The 26136-nt window shown below is 48.1% G+C and overlaps 1 protein-coding gene across 3 annotated transcripts in view; it reads right to left on the minus strand.

Annotated features, from left to right (window-relative positions):
- Window positions 1-26136, minus strand: part of Smox (spermine oxidase) — a 40851-nt gene that overhangs the window by 7775 nt on the left and 6940 nt on the right. For all 3 annotated transcript variants that reach the window (XR_006149699.1, XM_042694709.1, XM_042694710.1), the window contains exons 2-3: window positions 7432-7665; window positions 2556-2782 (exon numbers count right to left, since the gene is read on the minus strand). Coding sequence is in view for 2 of the 3 variants with exons in the window: in XM_042694709.1 (XP_042550643.1) it covers window positions 2556-2782; window positions 7432-7639 (435 nt within the window). In the remaining variant the exon portion in view is untranslated. The remainder of the gene's footprint in view (window positions 1-2555; window positions 2783-7431; window positions 7666-26136) is intronic.

Below are 26136 nucleotides of genomic sequence, written 5' to 3' on the forward strand. Positions count from 1 at the left end.
CTCTCTCTCTCTCTCACACACACACACACACACACACACACACAACACAGAGATGCTGCCATTCTCAAGACAGTAAAAAATTAAGAATTCATGGCCAATGATCTATGACAGAGATGATATGTCTTCCTTCCTAACATGAATTTAGATTTGACCATCACATGTTCATGGGAAGAATGTTGTGTGCTAGACTGTGGCCCCAGGATAGCTTCTATGATCGCACAGTACAGGAAAGTCTAAGCCTGCTGATGTCACCCCTCCCCACCTCCACTGTTCCACTCCAGGGAAAGAAAGGCCTGCATCTAAGATGGAAGCATAAATTAAGCATGCCTCTGCAGTCTAAATTATATGGAAGAAAATGGTTTAAATTGTTCGTTTGTCCTCCTTACAGTCACGAGATGTTGGATGTTTGGCCTTAACTGAAGTCCTCAGCAAATTCCTCAGGCACAGGACCATGGCCAAGCAATCAGGCTCTCCACCCATCTCCTCCTCCTCCCTAGCTTTTGCTCTACAGTGAAAAGCAACATGGTAGCCAGTCCTAAGCTCATGTGGACTGCAGGCCAAAACTCTAAGCTAAGGAATAATAAATGCAGTCATGGCTGACTGAGACAGCCTTAACTGAATATAGATTTGTTATATGGTACAGTCTTCTCCCCTAGGGGAAATGACATCTTCCTAGTGTGACTTACAGAAAGCAGGGCAGAAAATGAAATTACATACACACACACACACACACACACACATAATATATTCATACAAATGGCTCTTCAAAGCCATTATCTTTGGAGGCTACACATTTATTATGAGACTGCTCTTGAATGGTCTCATAAGTGATTTCCAGTATTGGTTAAGAGAAATCCTGACAAGAAGGAAATCCTGACTTCAAGCTAACTCCTCCTCTTTGAGTCTCAAAGCATCACCACCTTATCTGTCCTGCTTGGCTTTCAAAAATCAAGCTAACCAGCAGAAATGGATGATGGATCTACTTTTAAGAAACATTAAAGAATAAGTCATGGACCTTTAGAGTCATTCTCAAGAAGCATCCATTTGTAAAGCATCAAAATAGCTTGGGAGTCAGGGTATAGACCAGGAAGGTCTGCTTTAAAGAATACTAGTTCCAGGAAGTGGCACTGTGTGCTCAAGCAGTAGAGCGCTTGCCTTGAGCTAAAGAGCACAGGGACAGCGCCCAAGCCCAGAGTTCAAGCCCCATGACTGAAAAAAAAAAGAGAAAAAAAAAAGAATACTAGTTCCTATCTGATCACTAATAATTCTACCTCTTCACCCATGAGTTGAAACACACAATATCATGGAACTGTACGCAACATACCTTGTGAGGACATACACACAAAAAATACTAAACACCTGTCTTTTATAGTTAAGGACTGCCCGAAAGCAAGAGATTAGAAAATGTATAATAGCTGCCTGCTGGTCTGTCCACTGACCTGGAGTAAAGAGTCATTACACTACAAGTGACAGGCTATCGGAAATCAAGGTCTACACATTACCTTGCTTGTTCAGTGCAGTTCACAGCACCACTGAAAGATACTAAAAATATTAACAATTTTTAAAAAGCATAAACAACTGAAAGATATATGACATTGCTACTTCCAACACTAGACTGAGATACTAGCCAGTGCAACAAAGTAAGAAAAATAAATAAGTTTAGGCTATGTATCCAATATAGTAACAACTAGACACTTGTAGCAATTTGAAATTATTATTCAGTTCCTTATTTGTAGCTCAAAAAACTACAAATAGCTAGTAACTGCCAAACAGGATGGTGAGGGTCTGAATCATCTTCATCATTGAAAACAAAAAATGTTCTACTGAATAATGCTGATGGTCTAAGGATTAGAAAAGAAAAAGACAAAACACTCACTGTTTTTGTACAGAACTAAACACAAAAAAACTCTAAAATTATCAGAATATAAATAACATATCAACAGATTTATTGGAATTAAAATAATCTACTAAAGGAACTTAAGAAATACATACAAATCAGTTTTATTGGTATATACCAGAACAATTAGAAAATAAAGTTAAAAAAATATTATTCAGCTGTGCACTCCAGCTACTCAGGAGGCTGAGATCCAAGGATCAAGGTTCAAAGCCAGCCCAGGCAGAAAAGTCCCAATGAGACTCTTACCTCCAATTAACCACTCAAAAACCAGAAGTAGAGCTGTGGCTCAAAATGGTAGAACACTAGCGTTAAGCAAAAGAGCTCAGGGACAGTGCCTAGGCCCTGAGTTCAAGCCCCACAACCAACAATATATATATAATTCATAAAATCATAAAAAACATAGCAATAATAATTGCTATGTTAGTTACCTAGTAATAAATCAAACAAAGGATGTCCTAGGCATTTTGGGGAAAGTATGTAATCACAGATTTCAGTAATGTCTTGCTTAGTAACACCTCTCCATTCATTATGTTCATTTCATTCTGAAACTGTCCAGTTTTTCCAAAGGCAGGGCCGTGGGAGTATGCAGACATCACCAGAATCTTAGAGGACCCCAGGCAGGTCTCCCAAAACTTCCCATAACAAACTCATCCCTCACCTCGTCGTATAAATCGCTGAATTCCTCAACCACGTCCTTGGGGATCCTGTGGCCATGGTTGGTAAGGTAACAGACCACACCATTCTTGGAGTAGAGGCTGATGCGGCCCACACTGCGTTCTCCATCGGTTGTCTCTTCCAAGAGGCCATTGGCTTCTGCTAGATGATATATAGGATTCCCGTGGGAGCCATGGATCCAGGTGGCTCCCAGTTCAAAGGTGGCGCGTCCTGATGGTGATAACAACAGGCCCTTTAGAGGGGCAGGGACTTCTTCAGAAAGAGCCAGAATACTGCCTCTCCCTTTTTCCTCCAACAGGATCCTCCTACTCCCCACTACAGGCAGAAACCAACTTAGATGGCCCTTATGGAAACTAACCAAAATCATGAGGAAAAAGCTCAAGCCATTCAAGCACTGAGAAGCATCAACTAGAATGACTTTAGGATGTGCCCTAGAGTTTGCCATACTGGACCAATTAGAAGGTTCTCGGTTTCCAGTCCCACCTTCTTCCAAGGAAACATTTGATACCAGAGACCTTCCCCCTGCCTCCTTACTTGGGAAGAGCATGGTTGGGGGGAGAGGGAGGGCACCTGGGCTACAGCAGTCCCAGCCAAGCACCTGGGTCTTCTCTGGCCTTACTCCAACTCCTCAACACCCACATGGCTCCCATCCGAGCTCTTTTCTCAGGTAGAAAATGGCCCATCCCAAAACCATCTAGGGAAGGAGGGTAGCAAGCATTTTCCTGTTTGGCTGATTCCTTCCCAAAGCTGTTGAAACAGATCTCATGGTAATGTTAAGCCATCTGATCCTTCCACACCGAGGGCAGAACTCTGAGTCTGTCCAGGGCAGAAGAACATTCCTGGGTCCAAGCTGGGATAGGCCAGAGAATTGCTTCACTCTCTCCATCCCCTTCTAAGGTATCATCAGATCTCTGCCTCTGAGCTGAGCTGCAGTTGCCTCTTCTATTTTTCTATTGTTGTGCTGGTCCTGGAGCTTGAACTCAGGGCCTGAGTGCTGTCCTGGAGGGGTTGTTTTGGGGTTTTTTGGGGGGGGGGGGTTGTTTTTTGTTGTTGTTGTTCAAGGCTAGCATTCTACCATTTGAGCCACAGTTTCACTTCCAGCTTTTTGGTGATCAACTGGAGATAAGAATCTTACACAGACTGTTCTTTCTAGGGTAGCTTTGAACCATGACCCTCAGATCTTTGCCTTCTGTGTAGCTAGGGATACAGGCATGAGCCACTAGAGCCCAGCTAGTTGCTATAAGAACTGTGATATATTCATTTTCTTCCTTGCATGTTGGAACAATGCAAGGAAAAGAGAGAGGAACATTTATGTTGATGCTTTATTTTGGTTTTGAAGGCCTAGTTCAAGATATAAATTTTTTGCCAACATGGCCCCAATAATCCTTCCTATCCCTGTACACTTGCCCCTTGGCAACATGACTTTGCATTAAGTTCCATCAGGAGGTAGAGTCTAGGTCCTTGGATCTGGGATGCAGTTGTGAGTAGCTCTGACTAGTAAAATGTGGTAAAATTGACATTTGTGACTTCAGAAGCCAGGACCCAGAGGACTTTATAACTTCCATTTTCATCCTCTCTCTGACAAACAAACCAGGGAAAGAGGCCAAGGCTCATCCTGCTAAAGACATATGTTCCACTAAAAGCCTATACCCATGACCAGAAATGAGGATGAGGCCATGTTACACATCCTACCAACCCAGTGAAGCCTCCAGACAACCCAGCCTCATTGGAAGAGCCAAAGTTAGACCAGCAAAAGAACCACCTACCTGAGTCCTACCTCACTCTTGGCCCACATAATCTGAGCAAATAAAAAGCTATTTTAAGTGGCTACATTTAAGGTTGGTTTGTTATGCAGCAATAGCTATCTGATACATTCTAACAAATAGCAGTATTTTCCTTCCTTTACCCCCCCTTCCAAGAACTGAACATGTACTTCTCTTTTATATGCTTTCCCTTTCTTAGGTTTCTTCTAATTAAACTGCCAGTTGCTTAAAATCGCCTTGTTCCAAAAACAAGAGATAAAAACAACAGCATCCCACAGCCAGCAAGACAGAATTTCCTTTTCTTGAAGAGGCAGAAAAGTACAGGCCTCTTTTCTCTAGGAAAAGTTGGCAAACTGAAGGGCACCAAAAAGCTAAGAGGCTAGTTTTCTACCTGTAGGTGGCCACTTGTGGCATTAAATTATTAGCCATCTAGAGCTTCACGTCTGGGGCTTCCCCAAGTATCTGGTACTTTGAGTTTCTGACAGGAGCAGAAGAGGATCAGCATTCTAAGGAAAGAAATTAACCCTTCCTAAAGTATAGTTAAGAGTTCCAGGGGGGGAGGGGGGAGGCTGGGAAGGGATGTGAAGGGTAAACAAAGGAGGAGGCTGCAATGCTTGGTAAGAAATGTACGCATTATCCTGCCCATGTAACTGTAACTCCTCTGTACAGTATGTTCACAAATAAAATTAAATTAAATTAAAAAAAAAAAAAAAAAGAGTTCCAGGACACACACACATTGGGAAGTCCTGCCTCAGGACACAATTCCTGCCGCAGGACACAATGCCTGCCTTCAGGTGCTGAACAAAAGGAGAAAGAGGCCAGCACCCACTGGTGGCCCATACCTGTAATCCTAGCTACCCAGGAACCTGTGATCTGAGGATTGAAGTTCAAAGCCAGCCCATGCAGGAAAGTCTGAGAGACTCTTATTTCCAATTAAACAGCAAAAAGCCAGCAGTGGAAGTGTGACTCAAGTGGTAAAGTGTCAGCCTTAAGTGAAAAAGCTAAGGGACAATATCCAGGCCCTGAATTCAATCAAGCCCAGTACTAGCACGCATGCACGCGTGCACATACACACACACACACACACACACACACACACACACACACACACACACACACACACACACGGAAGAGACAGGTGAGCAGTTCAAGGTCAGGAACAAAGCCATCTCTATCTCCAGGTTTGCCAGGAAGTGGGAGGCCCAGAACAAGGCCCCATCTAAGGCTGTTTCCTGTCATCTCTGTTCATCTACCCCTGTCACCCTCACCGTATCTCTACATCCACTGGGTAGCAGGCACCATCTCCCTGCCAGCCTCACAGGCAAGTATCCTCAAAGCCTCTGGCCTTCAACCTCTGCTCTCCCTAGCTACTATCCCATGCTGTGGCCCGTCTAGCTGCAGCTGGACTTTCAGGCCCACACATCTGCACACAGCACAAGCACATGCACTCTAGCATGACAAGCTCTCTCCTCTCCGGAAGGGGACTACCTTCATCTTCCTCATCCTCATCATCCCACAGGTACTGTCTACTCTTTGTGTCTACTCAACTCCCAGCACCACAGAGTTCCACCGGGGCTCCCTCCTCCCACCTTCAACCCCAGCCTTGTCCCATCATGTCTCTGCATGGCATGTCTCAGCAGTCAGCTACCTCTGACAGGGCCATCTGTCTTCCTGTCTACTCTTTCTATATCACACCGGAAGACCTCATCAAGACTGGAAAATCCTCCATGGAATGGCCCAAGCAGCCAATCAGTGTTAGCAAAGAGCACTTTGAATGGCACTTTCACTCTCCTCTGCCAGCAGACACTCCAGAGTATGTGCCAGGCTCAGCTCCAGGCTAGCTCCAAGGGAAGACTCAACGTGACCAACATTTCTTCAAGAGGATGGAGAGTCCCCATGTATCCTCAATGTCTGCAGGTTCTTTCCTTGACCACTTACTTCTCTGAGCAAGTGGCACATATAAGAGCCTTGGAGGATCTATATTACCTACTCCAGGCCTCCATGGGTGGTATTACTCGGTCATCTGTGTGTGTGTGTGTGTGTGTGTGTGTGTGTGTGTGTGTGTGTGTGTGTGTGTGTGTGTGTAAGTGGGGCTCAAACTCAGGGCCTCATAAGCTTACTTAGCTTTTTCACTCAAGGCTAGTAGTCTACTACTTGAGCCACTTAGAGCACTTTTTTTTTGGTTGGTCATCATGTTTGAGCTCAGGTCCTGGGTGCTGTCTCTGAGATTTTCTGCTCAAGGCTAGCACTCTACTACTTTGAGACACAACTCCACCTCCAGTTTTCTGATAGTTAACTGGAGGTAAAACTCTCACAGACTTTCCTTCCTGGGCCGGCTTCAAACTGTGATCCTCAGATCTCAGCCTCCTGAGTAGCTAGGATTACAGTATGTTCCCCTAATACCCATCTCCACTTTTAGTTCTTTGCTGGCTAATTAGAAATAAAGAATCTCATTAAATTCCCTGCTGAGGCTAGCTTTGAATGTTGCTCCTCAGATCACAGCTTCCTGAGTAGCTAAGATTACAGGTGTGAGCCACCAGGGCTCAGATCACTGAGTCATCTTCCTGGCTCTAAGTCACCCAACTCCTCATTGGTCAGAGCCCCACCAACTGGGATGCCCTGACCTCTGGCTACAGTTCAAGCAATAACCCCTCTCCTTAGGACTCCTGTCACAATCTACACACCCCAGGTGTAAGTTTCTTACCTAGCTGCTTTCTTCATTAAAATAGATGGATCTTCACAGCCAATCCCAAGACCCACAAGGAGGCTCCAAATCCCTTTCTACCTCTTGAACTTAAGTTCCTATTGCCCTAGGGCTAGCTCTTAGGTCACAATATGCTAATTCACAATCAAAAGTTAATAACTCATAAGAACATACTCTTCTTGTGACACAACAGTGGCCCACAATGCCAAGGGACCTGGTTTGGGGATGCCTTCTCCCTTAAATATTATGCCACCAAGCCAGCATCCTCAATTAAAAAGGTCAGAATCCCACATGCCTAGCTCAGAGGATTGCTGCAAGGGGCAAAGGAAACTTCTAGAAAATGTCCATACAGAAGTGACCTAGGAAGGTAGCTGGGCGAGGGTAACACTCACCAAGTTTCACGCTCTGCACGCGGCCTCCGATGTGGCTAGAAGCCTCAAGCACAGTGACATCTGTGAAGCCCTGCTCCAGAAGTGCTTTGGCTGCGGCCAGGCCAGCCAAGCCAGCGCCGATCACCACCACACGAGGCTGTCCCCTTCTCCGCAGGCCACGACTGAGAGAGTCATCCGCACTGTCCACACTGGATTCACAACTTTGCATGCCGTCCCCACTCACCTCCTAAGAACCTGTGAGGGGAGGGGGGTATCATGGGTCACCTGCCCCAAGGGAACACTTATTACAACTCCTCCTCCTTCCTCCTCCAGGGCCAACACCCTTGAGCCCCCTCCAGAAGATGCAGGAAGGGAGAGACAAGAAGGCAAAGGGAGGTGGGAGGGGGAGCAAAAAGAAAGGATAGAGGGAGAAAGGGAGAAAAGAGGGGAGGGAGGGGAGAAAGGATGTATCTTTGGTCCCCACAAGTAGGCAGAAGATGGAACCCATGCAATCCGCCTCCTCACCTCCAGACCTGTTGGGCACCAGCTCGTCCCAAAATAGAGACAAAGGTGGCTAGTAAGATGACCAGGAAGGTCAAAGTCAGTGGACAAAAATGACCTTGATGTTGCTGATCCCGGACTGCATCAGCCCTGAGTGGCTGCTATGGTCCAGTATATGCCAGCTACAGAACACTCATTCTTACCCCAGGACATTTGTACCTACCCCCCAAAATACCTGCACACACCCACTCAAGACTCTGCTCTCCTTCCCTGTCTGGCTCTTCCCTGGAACTCTCCTTTCCGTCCCTTGTCCTCTTTTTCTTCTCCTCTGGCTTTCTGTTGATCTTTCACAGCCTCAATGAAGTAGCAATTTGGTGGGAAGGATAAAGTTCCACCCTCCCCCACCCCAGAAAGTGCCACGAAGCTGATGTCCAACAAGCCTCTGCTATTCTGGGTAGCTTGTTCCCCCCCCCCCCCACACACACACACACCCAGCCACCCAGCCCCTCATTCACCACAAAGCAGCAAGGAGCCCAGGAAACACTGGACCATGAGGACCCACGGCACCAGAGGCCAGACATGAAATTGACAGTTATACAATGCCAGCTTGCTCAGAGACGCCAGACTGGGAGAGCCGATGCTAGAGCCAAAGGGGTGCCTGGCTCTGGCCTCATAGCTAGAAGACGCTGCCTCTGCATTCCCAAAGTGATCGGGAGGATTTGGAGGTGTCTAGGAACCACCCTGTGGGGGTCTCTGATCTCATTTCTGTTCCTTCCCTAACCCAAGCAACTTAAGACTTGGTTCTTTTGCTGAGATCTGAGTAGCAGAAGGTATGAAATCTTAACAGTACCCAAGAACTCAAGCAAGGGAACAAATACAGGTGGACAAAAACTGCTGGACAACAGCCAGGGGGACAAAGAGAAACCTGTCACCTGCACCTAAGAGCTAAGCATGACTTTCCCAGGATGTGACAGAACACACCTAAGAACATGCCCAAGAGAATGGTGCCATATTCCACCAAATAGACACACTGAAGAGTATTCCTAGTAGTTCTATTCACTATACTGCCCCCTCCCAAACAGAAACAATGCAATGATCCAAATTAAACTATGAGTAGTGTATTCAGGCAGTGGAATATTCTTAACCAATAAGTAGAACTAAACTGCTAATGCTTTCAACAGCATCGATTTACCTCTAAGCCATGATATAGAGCAAGAGTCAGAGATCAGATTGTATGGCTCCATTTACATGAAGTCAGAGGTCATGCAGGGAGGAGGAATCAGTGGGGATCTGGTGGTTCACGCCTGTAATCTTGGCTACTCTAGAAGCTGAGGTCTGAGAATTGCAGTTCTAAGGCAACCAAGACAGGAAAGTCGATGAGACTCTTATCTTCCAGTTAACCAGCAAAAGGCCAGAAGTGGAGTTATGACTAAATAGTAAAGCACCAACGTTGAGAGAGAGGGAGAAAGAGAGAGGGAAGAGAGAGAGAGAGAGAGAGAGAGAGAGAGAGAGAGAGAGAGAGAGAGAAGCCAAGTAAGAGTGTGAGGCCCTCAATTCAAGTTCTAGTACTAATACAACAAAACAGAACAAAAAAGATTTGTGCAATTCACTGTACATGCATTCATCTACTTCAATACCAAGAAACTTATGCCTTCCTTGCAATCCATCTATGCATAAATGCAATCCTGGAACAGTGCCTTTCCACTCAGCTCACAACAGGGCAGACCATGGAGGTGGGGGGTATTCATTTTCCCTGGGACACTGTCCTCTAATAGCAATTCATCGTAGGTCTCACAGGAATACTCAGGCTCAGAAGCTGCTCCTGGCACCTCACCCACCTATCCCACTCCTCCTCGCAATGACTGGGCATTAATGCCCAGCACCCTCCGACTTTGGACTGAGCCTTTCCCTAGAAGGCCAGAAGGTGGCGCCTGGGACCCTGAACACCTCCTAAACAGTGTCTCAGATGGGGGGTGGAGAGGGTATTCCAGTTTTCCCAGTGGATGAGGCCACAGGTGGGATGAGCCTTTCCAGTGCCCTTCTCATCCATCTCTCCCATCCCACCCTCATCCCAAGATGCTAGCTCCAATTTCCTCCCAAGAGCACACAAGTCAGAGCTGGCTGGAGTCCTTCCTTCCCCTTCCCTCCCCTCTTCCCTCGCCCAGGTTCTTCCTGCAGACTAAATTTAGAGGTGAGGATGTGGCCGCCCGCACGCCTCACAGTGGCAGGCAGTGACGGGGAGGCTGGGTCAGCGATGATGCCACCGGATATGTGCCAGCCAAGCACCGACGCTGCCTCAGGTTTGTAAATACACGCGGCGGAGGGCCTGTGCCAGCTGTGATGACGCTGCCCTGTCACCCCAAGCGAGCCCCACCCCTGACAACTTCATCTCTGGGCTGGAGACTATGCGTGCAATCACATCTTGAAAAGTTGCTGTAGGGCGCAGGATGTAATAAGAACTCAACTGGAACCCTGCTTTTCACAGAAGACCCCAGGATTCTCAGGGCACCACCTCCGAAAAGCATGGTACTAAATGAGGGAGCTGTGGACAGAGTAAGACGGCTTGCTGCTTGCTAGCTACCTGACAAGGCCTCCCCTGAGTATGGCGAGTTTGTCCTCATCACCCCATGGGACAGACGATCAGTATGTTTCAGAGCCTCGTGCAAGAAATGTCATTTTCCACTGCCTTTGGAAGAGGGTTCTGGGATGAACTATGGGAAATATTGAGGGTACTCTGGTTTGGAGCTAAAGGCAGAAAGAGTCTCCAGCTCCTAATACCAGGCTTTGAAGTTAAATGAACATCACCTGTGGGGTGTCAGCTGGAAGTGTCCCGGGTAGTTAGGAGCCACGCCGGTTCCCTGCACCCAAAACCCACACAGCTAACGGGACCCTCCATAGGACTGGTCACAAGCTAGCCTCATCGGTTCCCAGTACTCCCAAGAAGCCAGAGGAACTCACACACAGTCCAGTAGAGGGTAGAGAGGGGTTGTCCCAATCGGCCCCTTATCAATCCAGTTCATACAACCTGGGGTACAACAGAAAAGAGAGAGAAGAAATAGCCAGGACCACCTGCCTGGGGAACTTGGGGCACTCTGTTATTTCCAACAAGGGGGTTAATCTGTGCCATCTTTTTCCTTTTTGGCTTTTGTTGTTACTGTTGTTTGAGAGGGTTGTTGTTTATTTTTTTATGAGAAACTGCCTTATTAAGAATCTTTTAAATAGTCCTCAGTGTCTGACAGTCCTTTTCTTGCCTTGGGGAAATAAATAAATAAATAACCATCCCTCCTTGATCTGTATGCACAAGAGAAACAGGACACCCTGTACTTTTTGCTCAGATAAAGGAGAGAAGAAAGAAGTACTGGCTTAGGCAGGCGGGGAGAGGGGGGGGAAGAAGGGGTGCAGAGGGAGGCCCAGGGCAATACACTTGCCTTGTTGCTCCGGCTCCCATGGCAAAATGGGGGTGGGAGCCTGGGGCTTCCTGCCCAGTGTCTGTGCCAGGCTTTCCTATGTCCCCAAGCAGGCCAAGCTCTACAGCAGCTTCAAGAAATTAGGCCAGCCAGAGCATGAGTTTCCTTCACCCCATTTAGAAACACCACTGCCTTCACCACCACTTTCCTGGCCCAGGCGCCATGGTCTCCCCCTGCTGGCCTGGGCCTGTACCAATACAACTAGATAAAATATGGATAAATACGGGCTAGGAGGTTGAAGCAGGAAGATCTTAAGTTCAAGTCCAGCCTCTGCTACATAGTAAGACCATATTTAAAAATGTTTTCAAAAAATTGTTTTTATAAAGACAGCCAGGCACCAGTGGTTCACACCTGTAATCTTAGCTACTCAGAAGGCTGAAATCTGATGATCCAGATTCAAAGTCAGCCCCAGCAGGAAAGTCCATGAGACTCTCATCTCCAATTAATCACCAAAAAGCCAGAAGTAAAGGCATGGTTCAAGAGGTAGAGTGTCAATCTTGAGCAAAAAAAGCTAAGGAATAGCACCCAGACCCTGAGTTCAAGACCCAATATGGTGTGCACACACACATACACACATGCACACACAAATTATACATACAAACATAAAAGAATAAAATATAAACTGTACAAAAATGACAGCTGGGTGCTGATGGCTCATGCCTGTAATCCTAGCTACACAGTGGTCTAAAATTTGAAGATCACATGTAGATGCCAGCCCAGGCAGAAAAGTCCATAAGACTCTTATATCTAATTGACCATCAAAAGTTGGAAGTAGAGGTGTGACTCAAGAAACAGAGTGCCGGCCTTGAGCAAAATAGGAGACCAGGTGTAACTAGGGTGGGCAATGTTGACTGTCGCTTTCTCTAATATCATTTTGTCACCCTCAGAATTTCCCTCCCCCAACAGGTGTCTCCTAACGACTAAATGCTGGAGACATGTTTCATGTCTAACACCCAACCCTGCAGAACCCCTCCTGGAAATGTCCAGAAATAAAGAAGGGCCCCACACATCTTACACCCATCACTGGACAGAACACCTACAGCCTGAATCACAGTCACCTTCACAACTCCTGCCAGTCAGAGAGGCTACTCCTGGGTTTGATACCATACAAGTACCCCTGTTGGGAGTGCTGTGATTGTGTGCTTATGCAACTTCAGGGCTGTATGGCTAGAACCAGGCCTGTCCCATTACTGTTTCCCAAAGCAACAGTCAGCTTGAACTGAGTCTCTCACATTGCTTAAGCATTGCCACAGCACTGGGGGGAGGGGGAGCAGCCTACAGTTACCACTTGGCACAGATTCCAGACTGGACTTGTGATGCCTCCCCAGGGTGAGCAATGATGCCATGAGTCACAGCAGGAGGGTCAAGGGGCCAGCTAGGTGCAGGTACCCCTTTTTCCACTTTAACATTTCATTTGCATATCTATGCAAAAAAATGCCAAGAGCTCACCCTCCAGGTGCCTACAAGCCTTGCCCTGAAAGACACAAAATTCTGGACCCTCCGAACATGGATCACTCCCAAGAGCAACTGTGGCCAGGTCACCTCATAATGAAAAGACCCCAAGACAGCTAGTCTTCCTGCTCTCCTCGCTGCCCTTGGAGTCCAGAACTACCCTAAGATACTTCAAAATTGGCCAACATTGCCAACCAGCCGTCTTTTCCTTTAAACCCTGCATTTGCTCAGGGGAGAGCTGTCCAGAATTTCAGGGTGCCCTAGAAAGCAGGAGACACATCACTTGTACCTTCCCCAAGCCAGCTCTGGGGACTTCATGCCTCCCCTCCTCCCTCAACTAATGGATCAGTGCCTTCAGATCCCGCTCCCTCATTAAGGATCCCAACAGGAGGGGAGGGAGAGGAAGTTGAAGGCGCTGCTCAGGGGAACATCTTTGGACTGTTCTGCAGGTCTGAAGAGGGATTTGGATTCCCGAGGCCCCCCAGACAATGCAATTATTCTTCCAATGTAAAAAACACCCAGAAATCCCAGACCAGCTGCATTGCACAGTAGCTCACACAAAGGGGCTCTGTGTCTCACACAAGGCTCCACCCACCTTCCACCCCAGGGCGGGGCCAGGCCCCAAAGCTTCCCAGCCAGACCCTCCCCAGCCTCCTCACCCAAGCCAGCGGGATATAAAAGGTGCAGAATTGCTGAACCAGGAGAGGCTAGCTGTGGTGGGACAGCATGGAGGAGAAAGGGGGGGCGGGGGGACTGGAAGCTTGGGGGGACAGGGCAGGAAACAGGAGAACAAGAGAAAGAACACACAGCTCTGCTAAGTAGCTGAGTTTCTTTCTTGCTTACTGGGTAACCCCTGGATCAATATGGGCCACTGGAAAGTTCCCCTTCCAATAAAAGAACCCCATTTGTGATTTGAGTTCAGAACTCAGACTGAGTTAGCCCTATACTGGATCTTGACCTTGACACCATCAGACATCCACAACCTGTGTTTGACTGAGTCCTCACCTAACACTGACTTGGTCTGAGCCCTCCAAACTTGACTCAACCTACCTAGCACTGAAGGAGAGAAGCCATCAGAGAAGGTGGCCATTAGCCAACTCCAAGTTCATGAGAGGGAAATGGTGTAGGTGCCTCATTTTACAGACTTTCCTCACCAGTAGTATCCTTGGGTCCTCACAGGCCAACAGGGAAGGGTCCTGTGTTCCTGCCTGGCACCTGGGCTGATCTCTAAACACAACACCCTAAAAATGTAAAAAGTGCCTCACAGCCCAACTTGAAAAGGCCTTGGAAGCCTGTGTGAGAAGGAGAGGGGTGTAGAGGTCTTTTTGGCAGTCCTGTGCTACGAGGACAGTGGCAGCCCTTGAGTCAGTAGGGGGAAGAGGGGACAGAATGAAACACACCACTCCCATAGGCACTGGCAGGCAGAAGGGGGAGGCAAATTGGGACACATGAACACCATAACCCAGACTAGTTTCCTTGGACACTGCAAGGCAGGACAGACCTGTGAACAATGCAGGTTAATTACTGCAGACCCTCACCCTGAAGGCATAAGCCTACCCAGTTTTTACCTCCATGCAGGGAAAAGCCCATGAGATTTTCCTAACTGGAAGTCTAATGGGGGTGTGGAGAAGTAGTAATAAAACATTTAACAAGAAACCAGGTATTTGGTAAATAAGGTCTATGATCAGGGCTGTCTTTACTCAGAGAGGATTAGGGTGATTGTCCTCATCTCCTACACAGAAAAATTAATGTACAAGTGCTAATAGACTCTCTAAAGGACACACTGAGAGCCAGTGCCTGGTGGTTCACACCTATAATCCTCTCGAGACTAAAATCTGAGTTCAAAGCCAGCCTGAGCAACAAAAAGCTGGAACTGGAAGTATGACTCAAGTAGCAGAGTGCCAGCAGTGAGCTAGTCAAGTAAAAGCACAAAGCCCTGAGTTCAAGCTCTAGTACATGCATGGACACACAGGAGGGAGGGAGGGCAGGAGGGAGGGAGAAGAGAGGGACTAATGACTGTCACCCTGAAACACTGATGAAGGTGACCAAAACAGTACCCAGACTACAGTTCACACATTCCCCCCCTCCCCCCATAACCATATCTAACCCTAGTAGCTTCACCTATAGCTCTCATCTAGAGTGATCAAGGCTGGTCACTATTTCATCTCCTCTGAGCCTGTCCAAGTCTGAGCCAGCCAGCCAGCTCTCCTTCCATCTCCTCTCCAGGCGCAGTTGCCCTGCTCACACCCCATGCCCTGGTTTCCAGACTCTGTGTGCTTGGGTGCAGATGTCTTGGCTGTCAGGGAGTGCTCTCTCCACAAACAGGATCCGCTGTGCCCTCCCAGATCTTCCGGAAACAGGCAAGTTCCATGCCCTCTCAGCTCTCAGAGGTATAGTGAGGTGACTCTGCCACTCCTGGGTGGCCTCCAGATGCAACTGCTCAGACAACAACCCTGCCACTGACCACCTGTGAGTCCACTGGATCTAAAAGATGGGGACAATCACTACAATCCTCTCTGAGTAAAAACAGCCCTAGACTTTATTTACCAGATACACATGCCCCTACCCCAGCTCTCTTTTAGCATGAGCTCTATCTTAGGATGAGACCGTGTGACCTAGCTTTCCTCCTTCTGAGAAGAACCTGACACCTTAACCTTGAACCCTTCCCCAGGAAGACATTAACCATGAAGTATAAGAGAAACCACAGCTGGTCACTAGCCATGTGGTCACATTAGTCAAGACTGGCCTTGATGACAACGGACAAAGCCACAGGCAACAGAGGACAATAGAAGATGGGGTTCATACTGCCTATTCCCCTAGAGAGAAGATCTAACAGGACTGAAGCTCAGAGAGAAAAAACCAGCCTCAAGACCAGAGTTCAAGCTCTGCTGTACCAAGAAGAGAAGTCCCTCTCTCTCTGTCTCTGTCTCTGTCTCTGTGTCTCTCTCTCTCTCTCTCTCTCTCTCTCTCACACACACACACACACACACACACACACTTACATTTCCCTTGGTAGCCAGACTGAATAGTCCTCCTCCATGGTTTTCATGTATGTCTAGGGGGCTGAACACCAGCTCTAATACTAGTGGCTTGAATTTCTAACATTTACTAAATGGATGACTGGAGCTTCAGTTTCCTCATCAGCCAAATGGGTAGAGTGTGAAAACGCATGCAAAAGTCTTTCCCAGAGCTGCATTAAGTAGCAGCAATGGTTCTATTTTCCCATAAGACCTTCATCTGCATGCTAGTATAAGTTACCACAGGGAAGATTGAGCCAGATGAGTAGATATGAGTGAGGACTAAGTCCAGCCACTAGAGAAGCTACAGACCCTCCTTTCTGAGTGAATCTAGAGCAGGACCATCCAGCCACCTTACTTTACAGAGACACTACTGTGGTCTGAGGGCAGCAAGGGGCAAGTGGAGGATTAGGAGAGAGGGGTCTGCCCATATCCCAGTTGCTGAGGGGGGGTGCTAGAACCTACCAGTCAAGGGTTATGAGATCTAACTTGTGTGGTTGCTTCCAAGGTGACCTTCAATGATGCGCTTGCCTCCTCGCACATGCCCTGTCCTGAGATAGCCTGAAATGCTCTGAGAACATTGCTGAAAAGATGGAATGGGACTTCCCAGACTACATTTGAGTTTTTGTTTGGGGATTTGGGTTTTATTGTGTGTGTGTGTGTGTTGTTGTTGTTGTTGTTGTTGTTTGGGGGGGAGGGTGAAGTACTAGGCTTTAATTTCAGGGCCTTGTTCTTTCTGGGCAGGTACTCTTACCACTGAGACATGCCTCCAAGCCCAGATTTTGCTAGTTATTCTTTGAGATAAGATTTCATTTCCTGTCCAAGCACATGCCTGGACATCATCTATCTATGTTCAGCTTCTCCTCTAGCTAGGATAACAATGGTAACACTGTCTCCAGCTGTCCATTGAGAAGAGTTTTCAAGAACTTTTCTGTCCAGCTGGCTTCAACCTGTGATCCTCCCAAACTCAGCAGCCCAAGTAGCTAAGCTAATAGGTATGAGCCACTGGTGCCTGGCTGAGAATAGGATTTTAAAGATACTGTAGCTTCTCCAGCCTTGCTCTGCTGGAGAGCTCATTGTCAGGAAAGTCAGTCACCATGTCCTGAGGACACTGGAGGGATACCATGAAGAAACCACACAGCATGGAACCTCCAGCCCTCTACCAGAGACCAAACCATCTTGCCAAGCAAGACTTGAATGGCCATAAAAGCACATCCTACAGTTCCAGAGGCTTTAGTGGCTGCAGCCTCATAGGGAAGGGAAGGAGGGTTGAACCAGAACCTCTCCACTAAACTATCCCAAATTCCTGACCCCCAGCAGTGAGAATAGTAAACATTTGTCACTGTTTGATGCTACTAGCTTAGGGTAATGTTACTCTGCCACAGGTAAGTAATAGTCTATAACTCTCTCCCCAGAGACCCTCAAAGCGGAGGTCCCAAGTGGGCCCAACTATTCCACTCAGGGTCTCAGCCTTCGCTTTTCTGAAACTCAGAGTTAGGGGAAGTAGACAGGGAGCCTAGCAGAGTCCCACAGCTTACAAGGCCTAGGGACTGAAACTTCTTACCAGTCAGTACATTACACTTGCTGGGGACTTTTTTATTAAAATATAACTTTGTTGTTATTGTGTTATACAGAGGGGTTACCATTTCATAAATCAGGTAATGAGTTTTCTTTTCTTTGTCAGTCATGGGGCCTGAACTCAGGGCCTGGACACTGTCCTTGAGCTTTTTCTGCTCAAGGCTAGCACTCTACCATTTTGAGCCACAGCACCACTTTGGATTTCTGGTGGTTAACTGGAGCTAAAGAGTCTCACAGACTTTCTGCCCAGACTGGCTTCAAACTGTGATCCTCAGATCTCAGCCTCTGAGTAAATAGGATTACAGGTGTAAGCCACCAGTACCAAGCAAGTACATTTCTTTTTTTGGACAATGTCACCACTGTCTTTGCTTTCTCCATTTCCACCTCCCAGCCCTGCCCACAAGTTATATAGTTCATTTTCCACAGTGTATACTGGATAGCATGATTTCATTTGTTCAACCTTCCTACAACCCCTTTTGCCCCTCTAAAAAGAAAAAAAAAAACCTCAAAATCAGAACAAACACCACAATCAACAGCCACAACAAAAATACTACCTGGGGATTTTTCTAAAACAATCCACAACCACATCAGGTCATTTAGGTGAGACTCCTTGGGATGGAGCCAAACATGAATATTATTTTAGGACCCAACATGATGCTAAAACATAGCCAAGAATCCCTCGAAAGACTAAATACAAGCTCCAGGCCAGTGCAGGAGGAGAAGAGGCGGAGAGAACAAGCCATGAGGCTAGACAGTGGCCACGGGTCCTCTACCCTGGGCAGCTGGGGTCTCCATCTGTACTGATGCTGTCTGGCTCCCAAAGCCCTCTGCATCCCACACTTAAGATGTACCTTTGCCAGATACCACCACATGCAACCACATTCTCCTCCCCATCTCTCTCCACATAGTCAGAGGCCTAGGCTCAGCATCTGCACAGGGACCCTCTCCCTAACATCAGATGCCTTAGGGCACAGGAATGGAGTCTAGCTTGGGAAGTCAACTTTCCACTGTGAGATGAGAATTGTGTAGCTCACGTAGTAAAATAGTATAATGCCTGCCTACCTGCCTACCTGAAGCCCTGAATTCAAACCTCAGCTTGGAGGGGGGTGGGGAGGAGGGGGCCAGGAAGGGATGGTAACTGCTATTGTCATCACATCTACTCTGGCCTCAACAGATCCTGGGCTTCCCTCAACGTCCTCAATGAGGTATCCATGTGTTGACTTTCTCTGCTCCAGGTCTCTGCCTTCATGTCTCTGCTCCTACCTCTAGGACAGTCACAGATGGCCTGGAGGTGCAAGGCTATCCTGGGGGCTCAGTAACTCACAAAGACTGATAAGGTGACACGGTTGTGATGGAGGATTGGGAAGAGGATGTGAAAAGGCCTCAAATGTTGGATGGTGGGAAATGGATTTCTAGGAGAGAGAAGCTAGCCAGGGATGGAAGGCTGGGAAAAGCCATTGATGATAAAACCAGATCTCAGCACGAGAGACCCGTGCTGTCCATTTTTTTCTCCCACCTGGAATGCTCTTGGCTAGGCCTGGAAGATCCAGGTCCAAGGCCCCTGCACTCCCCTGATCTTTCCTTTGCAGCTGCAGCAGCAGGCCTGAGGACAGGGAGTCTGTGTCCCAGAGCCTTCCCCAGCCACACCCAAGCCTCCCCTCGGGCTGTGGAGTGTCTATCCAGAGTCCTCCATCAGTCACCCCGGGAAGCCCTGACCATGCAGCATCCAGGGCAGCCAGATAGCAGGGGACATGTTCTTTTCATTCACTGGGAAAGGTTTAATGAGCACTACAGTGTAGCAGGCCCTCAGTAACAGCAGCAGCCAGCAGTCCTGGCAGGTCAGGGTGACAAGTGCCACAAAGAGGGTGGAGGAGCAGGAAAGACCTTTCTCTCTGCTGAGGTGACGCTGGCTGGCTGGGAGGAAGTGAGAATGTTATGCAGACTCTTGGGGACTTGCTGAGTGGCAGGATGTGGGATTGAGAGCAAAACCAGGCCAGGATGACTTGAATGACCAGTCATGACACAGCTGGCGTGAATCCAGATTAGTTCTGTGTCAACTGCCTGGCTCCCTTGTCCCTCACAACACATCTGGGGTGTGAAAAAGGAAACCCAAAGACACCTTGGTGTAGGCCCTACAGGTGGGAGAGGGAAAGTCTGGTTCTCCAGCCCTGTTGTCCCTGGGGACTATCACCATAGCTGGGCATCTTCTTCAGGCTGTCCCCCGTTGTGGGGCCCTACATTCCCCCCAATGCAGCCATACCAGGAACAATCAGTACTGGGCATCACCTGCAGGCACAGCTTGACCCCATCCCTGATGTGAGTCAGCGTCTCCAGCACTGCTTGCGCACATGCATGCGCGCGCGCGCGCGCGCGCGCGCGCACACACACACACACACACACACACACACACACACCCCTGTGATGAAGACTGGGTGGTGAACAGTGGATACCTGGGACACCTGGGAGGTGTAAGCTGGCAGGTGAGGGGCTGACTTCCTGCAGGGCCTGTCCTGTCTCCCTGCTGGTGCTGCTGCAGCCTGCAGTACTGAGGTGAAAGAGGCGAGGCTAGCCTAGTCAGCACTTTCCAACTCTTTCAAAACTACTTACAAGAATGAAGGCTGTAAGAGCCACTCAGGAAGCACAGGGCCCCCTGGGCGGCCCCTCATGACGCTGCACAAAGCTCAACTATGCCTGACTCCCATTCTCAGGTGGAGGGGGGGGGGCGGGGAGGGTCCCTGTAAGCCTGTCTTTCTTTCCTGAGCCATAGCCCTACCACCACCACTCTGCCTGGCCCAGAACTAACTTGTGCTCCCCATCTACAAAGAGACTCCCTCAGGCAGCAGAGCTATCTAGGTTTGCTGGATGGAGGATGCATTTAGAATAAGGAGATCCTCTTTTATGAAAAATCCTCCTCCAGTAAAACTGCCTCTCTAGGGTCCCCACACAATGCTACTAATCACAGAGCCAAAATCCCTCCAACAAACGAACCCCAGAGCAAGGAGGTATTCACATCCTGTGTCCTATAGCAGGCCCTACACAGGGCTTTTCCTTCTTTCTACTGTGGCATGCTCACAAGTACTCTGCCACCACCGCAGAGAAATGGAATAAGCTCAAAGAGGAGTAAGACTGAAGAGGTAGGCTACCCTGAGAGAGAGACAGACAGACAGAGACAGAGACAGAGACAGAGAGGTGGGGGGGGGGGGGGGGAAGGACAGGACGCCATTCTGCCCAGCCCTAGTAAGATCATCAGACCTCTACTCTGCGAGGCCCAAGGGCTTCCCTTGTCTTCATATACAGACACTATGCATACCCTGCCAGGCACTCAGGGCTGGCAGGAATCATCTTAAAGTCTGGCGGCTCACCCTGACTGCACCTGCCAAAACACAGGGGTGCCACCAGCAGAGGCCACCTGCCCTTGGATGCCTACAGGCTGTGGGCCACCCTCATCTCCCTGCCCTCCCCCCCAGAGCTGGCTTAGGCTTGCCAGACACACACTGTGCCAGGCCACAACCCTTCGCCTTTGATTTCCTCCTCCATAAATAGGGCCAGGGATGTAATGTCACTGCTGTAGGCAGCCAAAAGAGAAAATCAAAGGGCAAGTAATTCGTGATTCCCTCCACACAGTCACCTCCTCTCTCACTGGCCTGGGCTTGTTCTGACTATCTTCACCTAACAAGCCTAAGGGACCAGACCCAAAGGCCTCTCCACAACCAACCATGGGCTGGTGATTTAATCCCATGAGATACCTAAGGGAGGGAAAACACTGAATTTGGACAGTGAACAAATTCATCAAGTCCTTTTGTTAAGTTCAAGAAGAGACTTACTAACTCATCCGCTTTTCTTTTTTTCTTTTTTCTTTTATTTTTGGTTGGTCATGGGACTTAAACTCAGGGCCTGGGCACTGTCCCTGAACTTTTTCCACTCTACTACTTTGATCCACAGCTCCACTTCTGGTTTTCTGGTGGTTAATTGGAGATAAGAGTCTCACAGACTTTCCTACACAGGCTGACTTCAAAGCAACCTGGTCTGGTTTGAAGATTCAGCCTCCTGAGTAACTAGGATTACAGGCATGAGCCACCAATGCCCAGCCTCACCAGCTTTTGAAAAAAAAAAATTTTTTTTTAAAAAGGTCTGTCTTTGATATTCTAACATTGTTAACACTATTTTCTACTGCATCATGGCTAAGGTAGAGTGGCGAGCTAAGCACTGGTCTGTGGACTATTTCAATTAATCCACATGTCAATACTACTGTGCTACAGAGGAGGAAACTGAGGTTCAGACAGGTTCTGCCACCTGTTCTATGACATAACACATTCCAAAAGTTCCTCAGTAAGCTATTCAGTGAAGCCTCAGGAATCACTGTTTTCGAAAAGCAGCAAAAGAGTCAAGCTCATTGGGTTACTTTTTAAACTACAAACCTTTTTGGATTAACTCGCCACGTTCTATATTGCATATGATTTTTTAAATTAATTTTTGCACAAGCAAGGAGAAAACTCTTTCCTAAGAATATTTGCCCATAAGTGGTCCTGATTATCTCCTGCTTGCGTTGTACAAAAATTAAGCCTCCATAGCCCTCACCCCCCACCCCACCTCTACCCTGGCCCCAGGATCAGGAGACAGGCAGCTAGACTGGCTTAGGTCAGAGTAGGGGACAGTTCAAAGATTGAGGACAGGCTCGGAGGAGACTATTAAGGAAAGAGAAGGTATCAGGCTTGGTAGATGTTTAAGAACCTAGATTTGACCCTCATCCTTCCATTTACTGGCTCTGCCCGTGTCTCTATCAGTGAAATGGGTGGTATCCCAGGCCTCTGGCGCTGGGACTGAGGATACTGAGAGACCAGGAACTATGTACCCACCAGGGCCTGGCACAAAGCTGACAGTGGATGGCTAGGTTCTCTATTCTGTCTCTTCTAATAATTGGGCCCATTTCCAAGAGCTTCCCCTATCTTAAATCACATCAGCCTTAATAGTGTCCCTAAGAAAGAGAAGGGGATCTGGACTGCAGGGCAGGGAAGCAGTGCCTCCCATCCACCCATCTCAACCAAGTCACCCAGTACCGCTTCAACCCAATGCTTTCTCGGCCTCCAACTTCTACCTCTAGACTTAGAGAGAGTCCTACAGCTCCCACCTAGTTGAGGAAGGAAGAACAAGGGGCAAAGGAGGACAAGCAAGGGCTGGGTAGGGAACCCCATTGAGCATCCTCTCCCAGAGTCTCCCTGAGGGTGGGGCCCTGTCACTCATGCCAGCCTGTCAGCACCAGACATTACACCACCCCAGCTCCTCCACCCATACTGTTGGAGGTACCACACCCCATCCCCCACCTGAGCTTCTAAACAAAGAGTTTTCACATAGCAGAGGAATGTAGATATGCAGGGGCAACCTTGGGGAGTCCCATGCACTGTCCCCAGAAGGAAGGGGAAGAAGGGAGACTAGAAGCCTAGAGCTCCACCCCCCACCCCCGCCCCCACACACATATAGCCACATCCCTTGGGAAAAGGAGAGATCACCAACATTTTGGAGAAATGACTGAGAATCTGAGGATATGGGTCATCAGTGAACTCACCCTCTCCATACTTGGAGCTGGGAAGGGCACAACTACCCCAGGATTCTGCACCCCCATACTCCTGCATCCCTGGACCCAGGCCATGCATGTTTCCCTCTAAGCACCATTCTGATCAAGCGAAAAACCTTCAGTGGATCACCAGGCCTAAAGAATCAAGGCAGGTCCCTGTCATCTCCCCTTCAGGACCCTGGTCTATTTCTTTTTTTTGGCAGAGGTCCTGTCGTGGGTCCTGAACTCTGGGCCTGAGCACTGTCCTTCAGCTCTTCAGCTCTTCAGCTCACTCTACCACTTGAGCCACAGTGCCACTTCTGGCTTTTTTTTTCTTTTGCTTATGTGGTGCTGAGGAATCAAACCCAGGGCCTCATGCATACAAGGCAAGCGCTCTACCACTAAGCCACGTTCCCATCCCCTGGCCTGTTTCTTTTTGTCTCTTGTTTGTCTGTCTCTATCTTTCCATCTCTCTCTGTCTCTGTCTCTCTCTCTCCCTACCTCTCTCTCATTTTGTTTCTTGAGACAAGCTCTCCTATGTAGTCTATGAGAACCTCTTGGCTTACCTTCCCTGGTGCTGGAAGTACAGGTTAGTGCCGCCATATCAAGCTTACCCACCGATCTCTTACATCTATTCACCTTGTCTCTCCAGCCGCAATGCTCTGTTCTTCCTCTGACTGTTCAAATGCAAACTGGGTGCTGGTGGCTCACACCTGTAATCCTAGCTACTCAGGAGGTTGAGATATGAGAATCATAGTTCAAAGTCAGCCCAGGCAAAAAAAGTCCATGAGACTCTTGTTTCCAATTAACCATCAAAAAAGCCTGAAGTGAAGCCATGACTCAAGTAGTAGAGCTCAGAGACAGTGCCCAGGCCAGGACCAGCGCACACACACACACACACACACACACACACACACACACACACTATATATATATATATATATATATATATATATATATATATATATACACACATACATACATATATATCCTACATATATATATATATATATATATATATATATATATATATATATATATATATATATACATATATATATCCTACCAAGTCAACTTCTCCAAAGAAGCCATCCAGCACTCAGGTTTGTGGTCTCTCAAATAGCAACATCCTTTCCCATGAGCTGTTCCCAATGGCTACTGTCCTGCTCAATAGAATATTATGAAGAAGTCCTTGGAAAAGAGGTCCATAGTCAAATCAGTTTTGGAAACACAAAATGGTTTCTTTTCTACAGGACTTGTCAGAACTTTTAAGTTCCATAAATGCATTGTGAATGTCCCACAGGATGGTGGAGTGGATTTGCTCGTTTCTACTCCTTATTTGTCCCTCAAAACCTTGAGGTTAGCCAGGTATTGGCTTTTTAACAGGCTCTCTCCTGTAACCCTAACTACTCAGGACACTGAGGTCTGAAGATCAGAGTTTAAAGATAGCCTGGGAAGGAAAGTTCGTGAGACACTTATCTCTAATTAACCACCCAAAAGGCCAGAAGTGGACCTATGGCTCAAATGGTAGAACACTAGCTAAAGGACAGCACCTAGGCCCTAGAGCTAGCGTATGCACACCATAACATTGCCTAGAATCATCTTTGAAAGTGTTCTTCCCTTCCCCAACTCAGGACAACCTGGCACAAAGAAAGAGACCAAAGAGAAGTAAGATAGGCATATCCTGGCTCTCTTCTGAGTAGGTGAGAGGGCTCAATCTGCAACCAACTTAACCCCTGTCCTGCCAGCCCCTCTGAGCACTGCCTTCCCCGCCCTCTCTCTACCAGTACCTAGTAGTATAGGACCTCAACTGATAAAATGTTCACCCAGGGCCATACAGAGAGCCCATGGGAGAGCCCAAAGCGGGCTAGATGGTTCATCCCTGCAAACTATCCATCCTCAGCATACAAGTTTTAATATTAACCCCAAACAAAAATGTTAAGCTGTCACTCTTGAAAAACCCACCGTCCCACCTAACAAACTCTATGGCAATCCCTTGGGTGGGAGGGAGAGATAGAACTTCTTGGTTTACAAACAAGGAAACTGACACCAAAGAGAACAAACAGTTGCCTGTCATGCCCCAGTCAGGAGCAAAGCAGAGAGAAGCATCCAGACCCCCTGACTCCCACGGGGAGTCAGCCAGAGTGGGAAAAGACCCAGATGGATGAGGCTCATGTAACCAGCAGCAGCAACAATAGGGACTCCCATGAGCCACAGCAAGGAACAGTTCCCAGTGGAGTATGGAGGACTTTCAGAGGTGTCACAGCTGGAGCTGGAGCTAGAACCAGCTGTTTCCCCAATCTCCAGTCCCACCCTGACTAGAAGAAAGGTGCTTACCCCAGATTGGCTGCCTGTAGGACCAGGCTCAGCTGCAGGTAGAGATAAGATGCCCAGCCTATTGCCTGCCATGTCACGCTGCCCAGGGCATCGTCACTTTACTCATCCCCTATGGACTCAGAAGCTCCTTCAAGTCAAGGGCCCAAGAAATCAGACCTGTGTCCCCAGCCTGAGATCTGAGCTCCTAGAAGCCCCTCACCCAGCCCCATCTCCCAGCAGGGTGACCCCTGCATCCTGCATCCTATCCTCTACATTCCTCTCTATTCTACACCCCGTTCCATGAAGACGGAGCTGAGATGACTCCCTTTACCTGTTCCAGGTTTCACCTGACCTGGACCTGTCCCCCCTGACTCCAGTCCAAATCCTCATGAACAGAGCATGACCCATGAACCAGTAGCCCTTTCCTGGCTCAGAAGTTAAGAAATGGAGAGTCTCAGGCCTCACCCCACACCTCCTAAATCCAACAAGACCTACCTGCACTTGAGCAAGCTGCCCAGGTGAAACACAGAGTTCAAGTCTTAGGGATCACAGCTCCTATCAAGTCATAGCACCAGCCACCTAGAACCTTCCATGGCTCCCAGGGGGATTAATGCATGTCCAGACTCAGCAGCTCAGTAGTCAAGGCTTTCCTCAGCCTAGCTTTACCCCACTTCTCCAGGCCATGGCTCACCATTCATGGCCCTCCCTATCTCTGTCCAACGTCAGGACAGCGTACCACCTCTCAAAGTCTCACCTCCTCTGGAAGGCTGGTCTGAACATTACATCTCACCTGGCATGGCTCTTATTTCTTGGAGAGTGAAGTCTCTGTTGCCTCAAGCACCAG

Source organism: Dipodomys spectabilis, unplaced genomic scaffold (genome assembly GCF_019054845.1).
Source record: "Dipodomys spectabilis isolate Male_0828 unplaced genomic scaffold, ASM1905484v1 ptg000175l, whole genome shotgun sequence".
NCBI lineage: Eukaryota > Metazoa > Chordata > Mammalia > Rodentia > Heteromyidae > Dipodomys > Dipodomys spectabilis.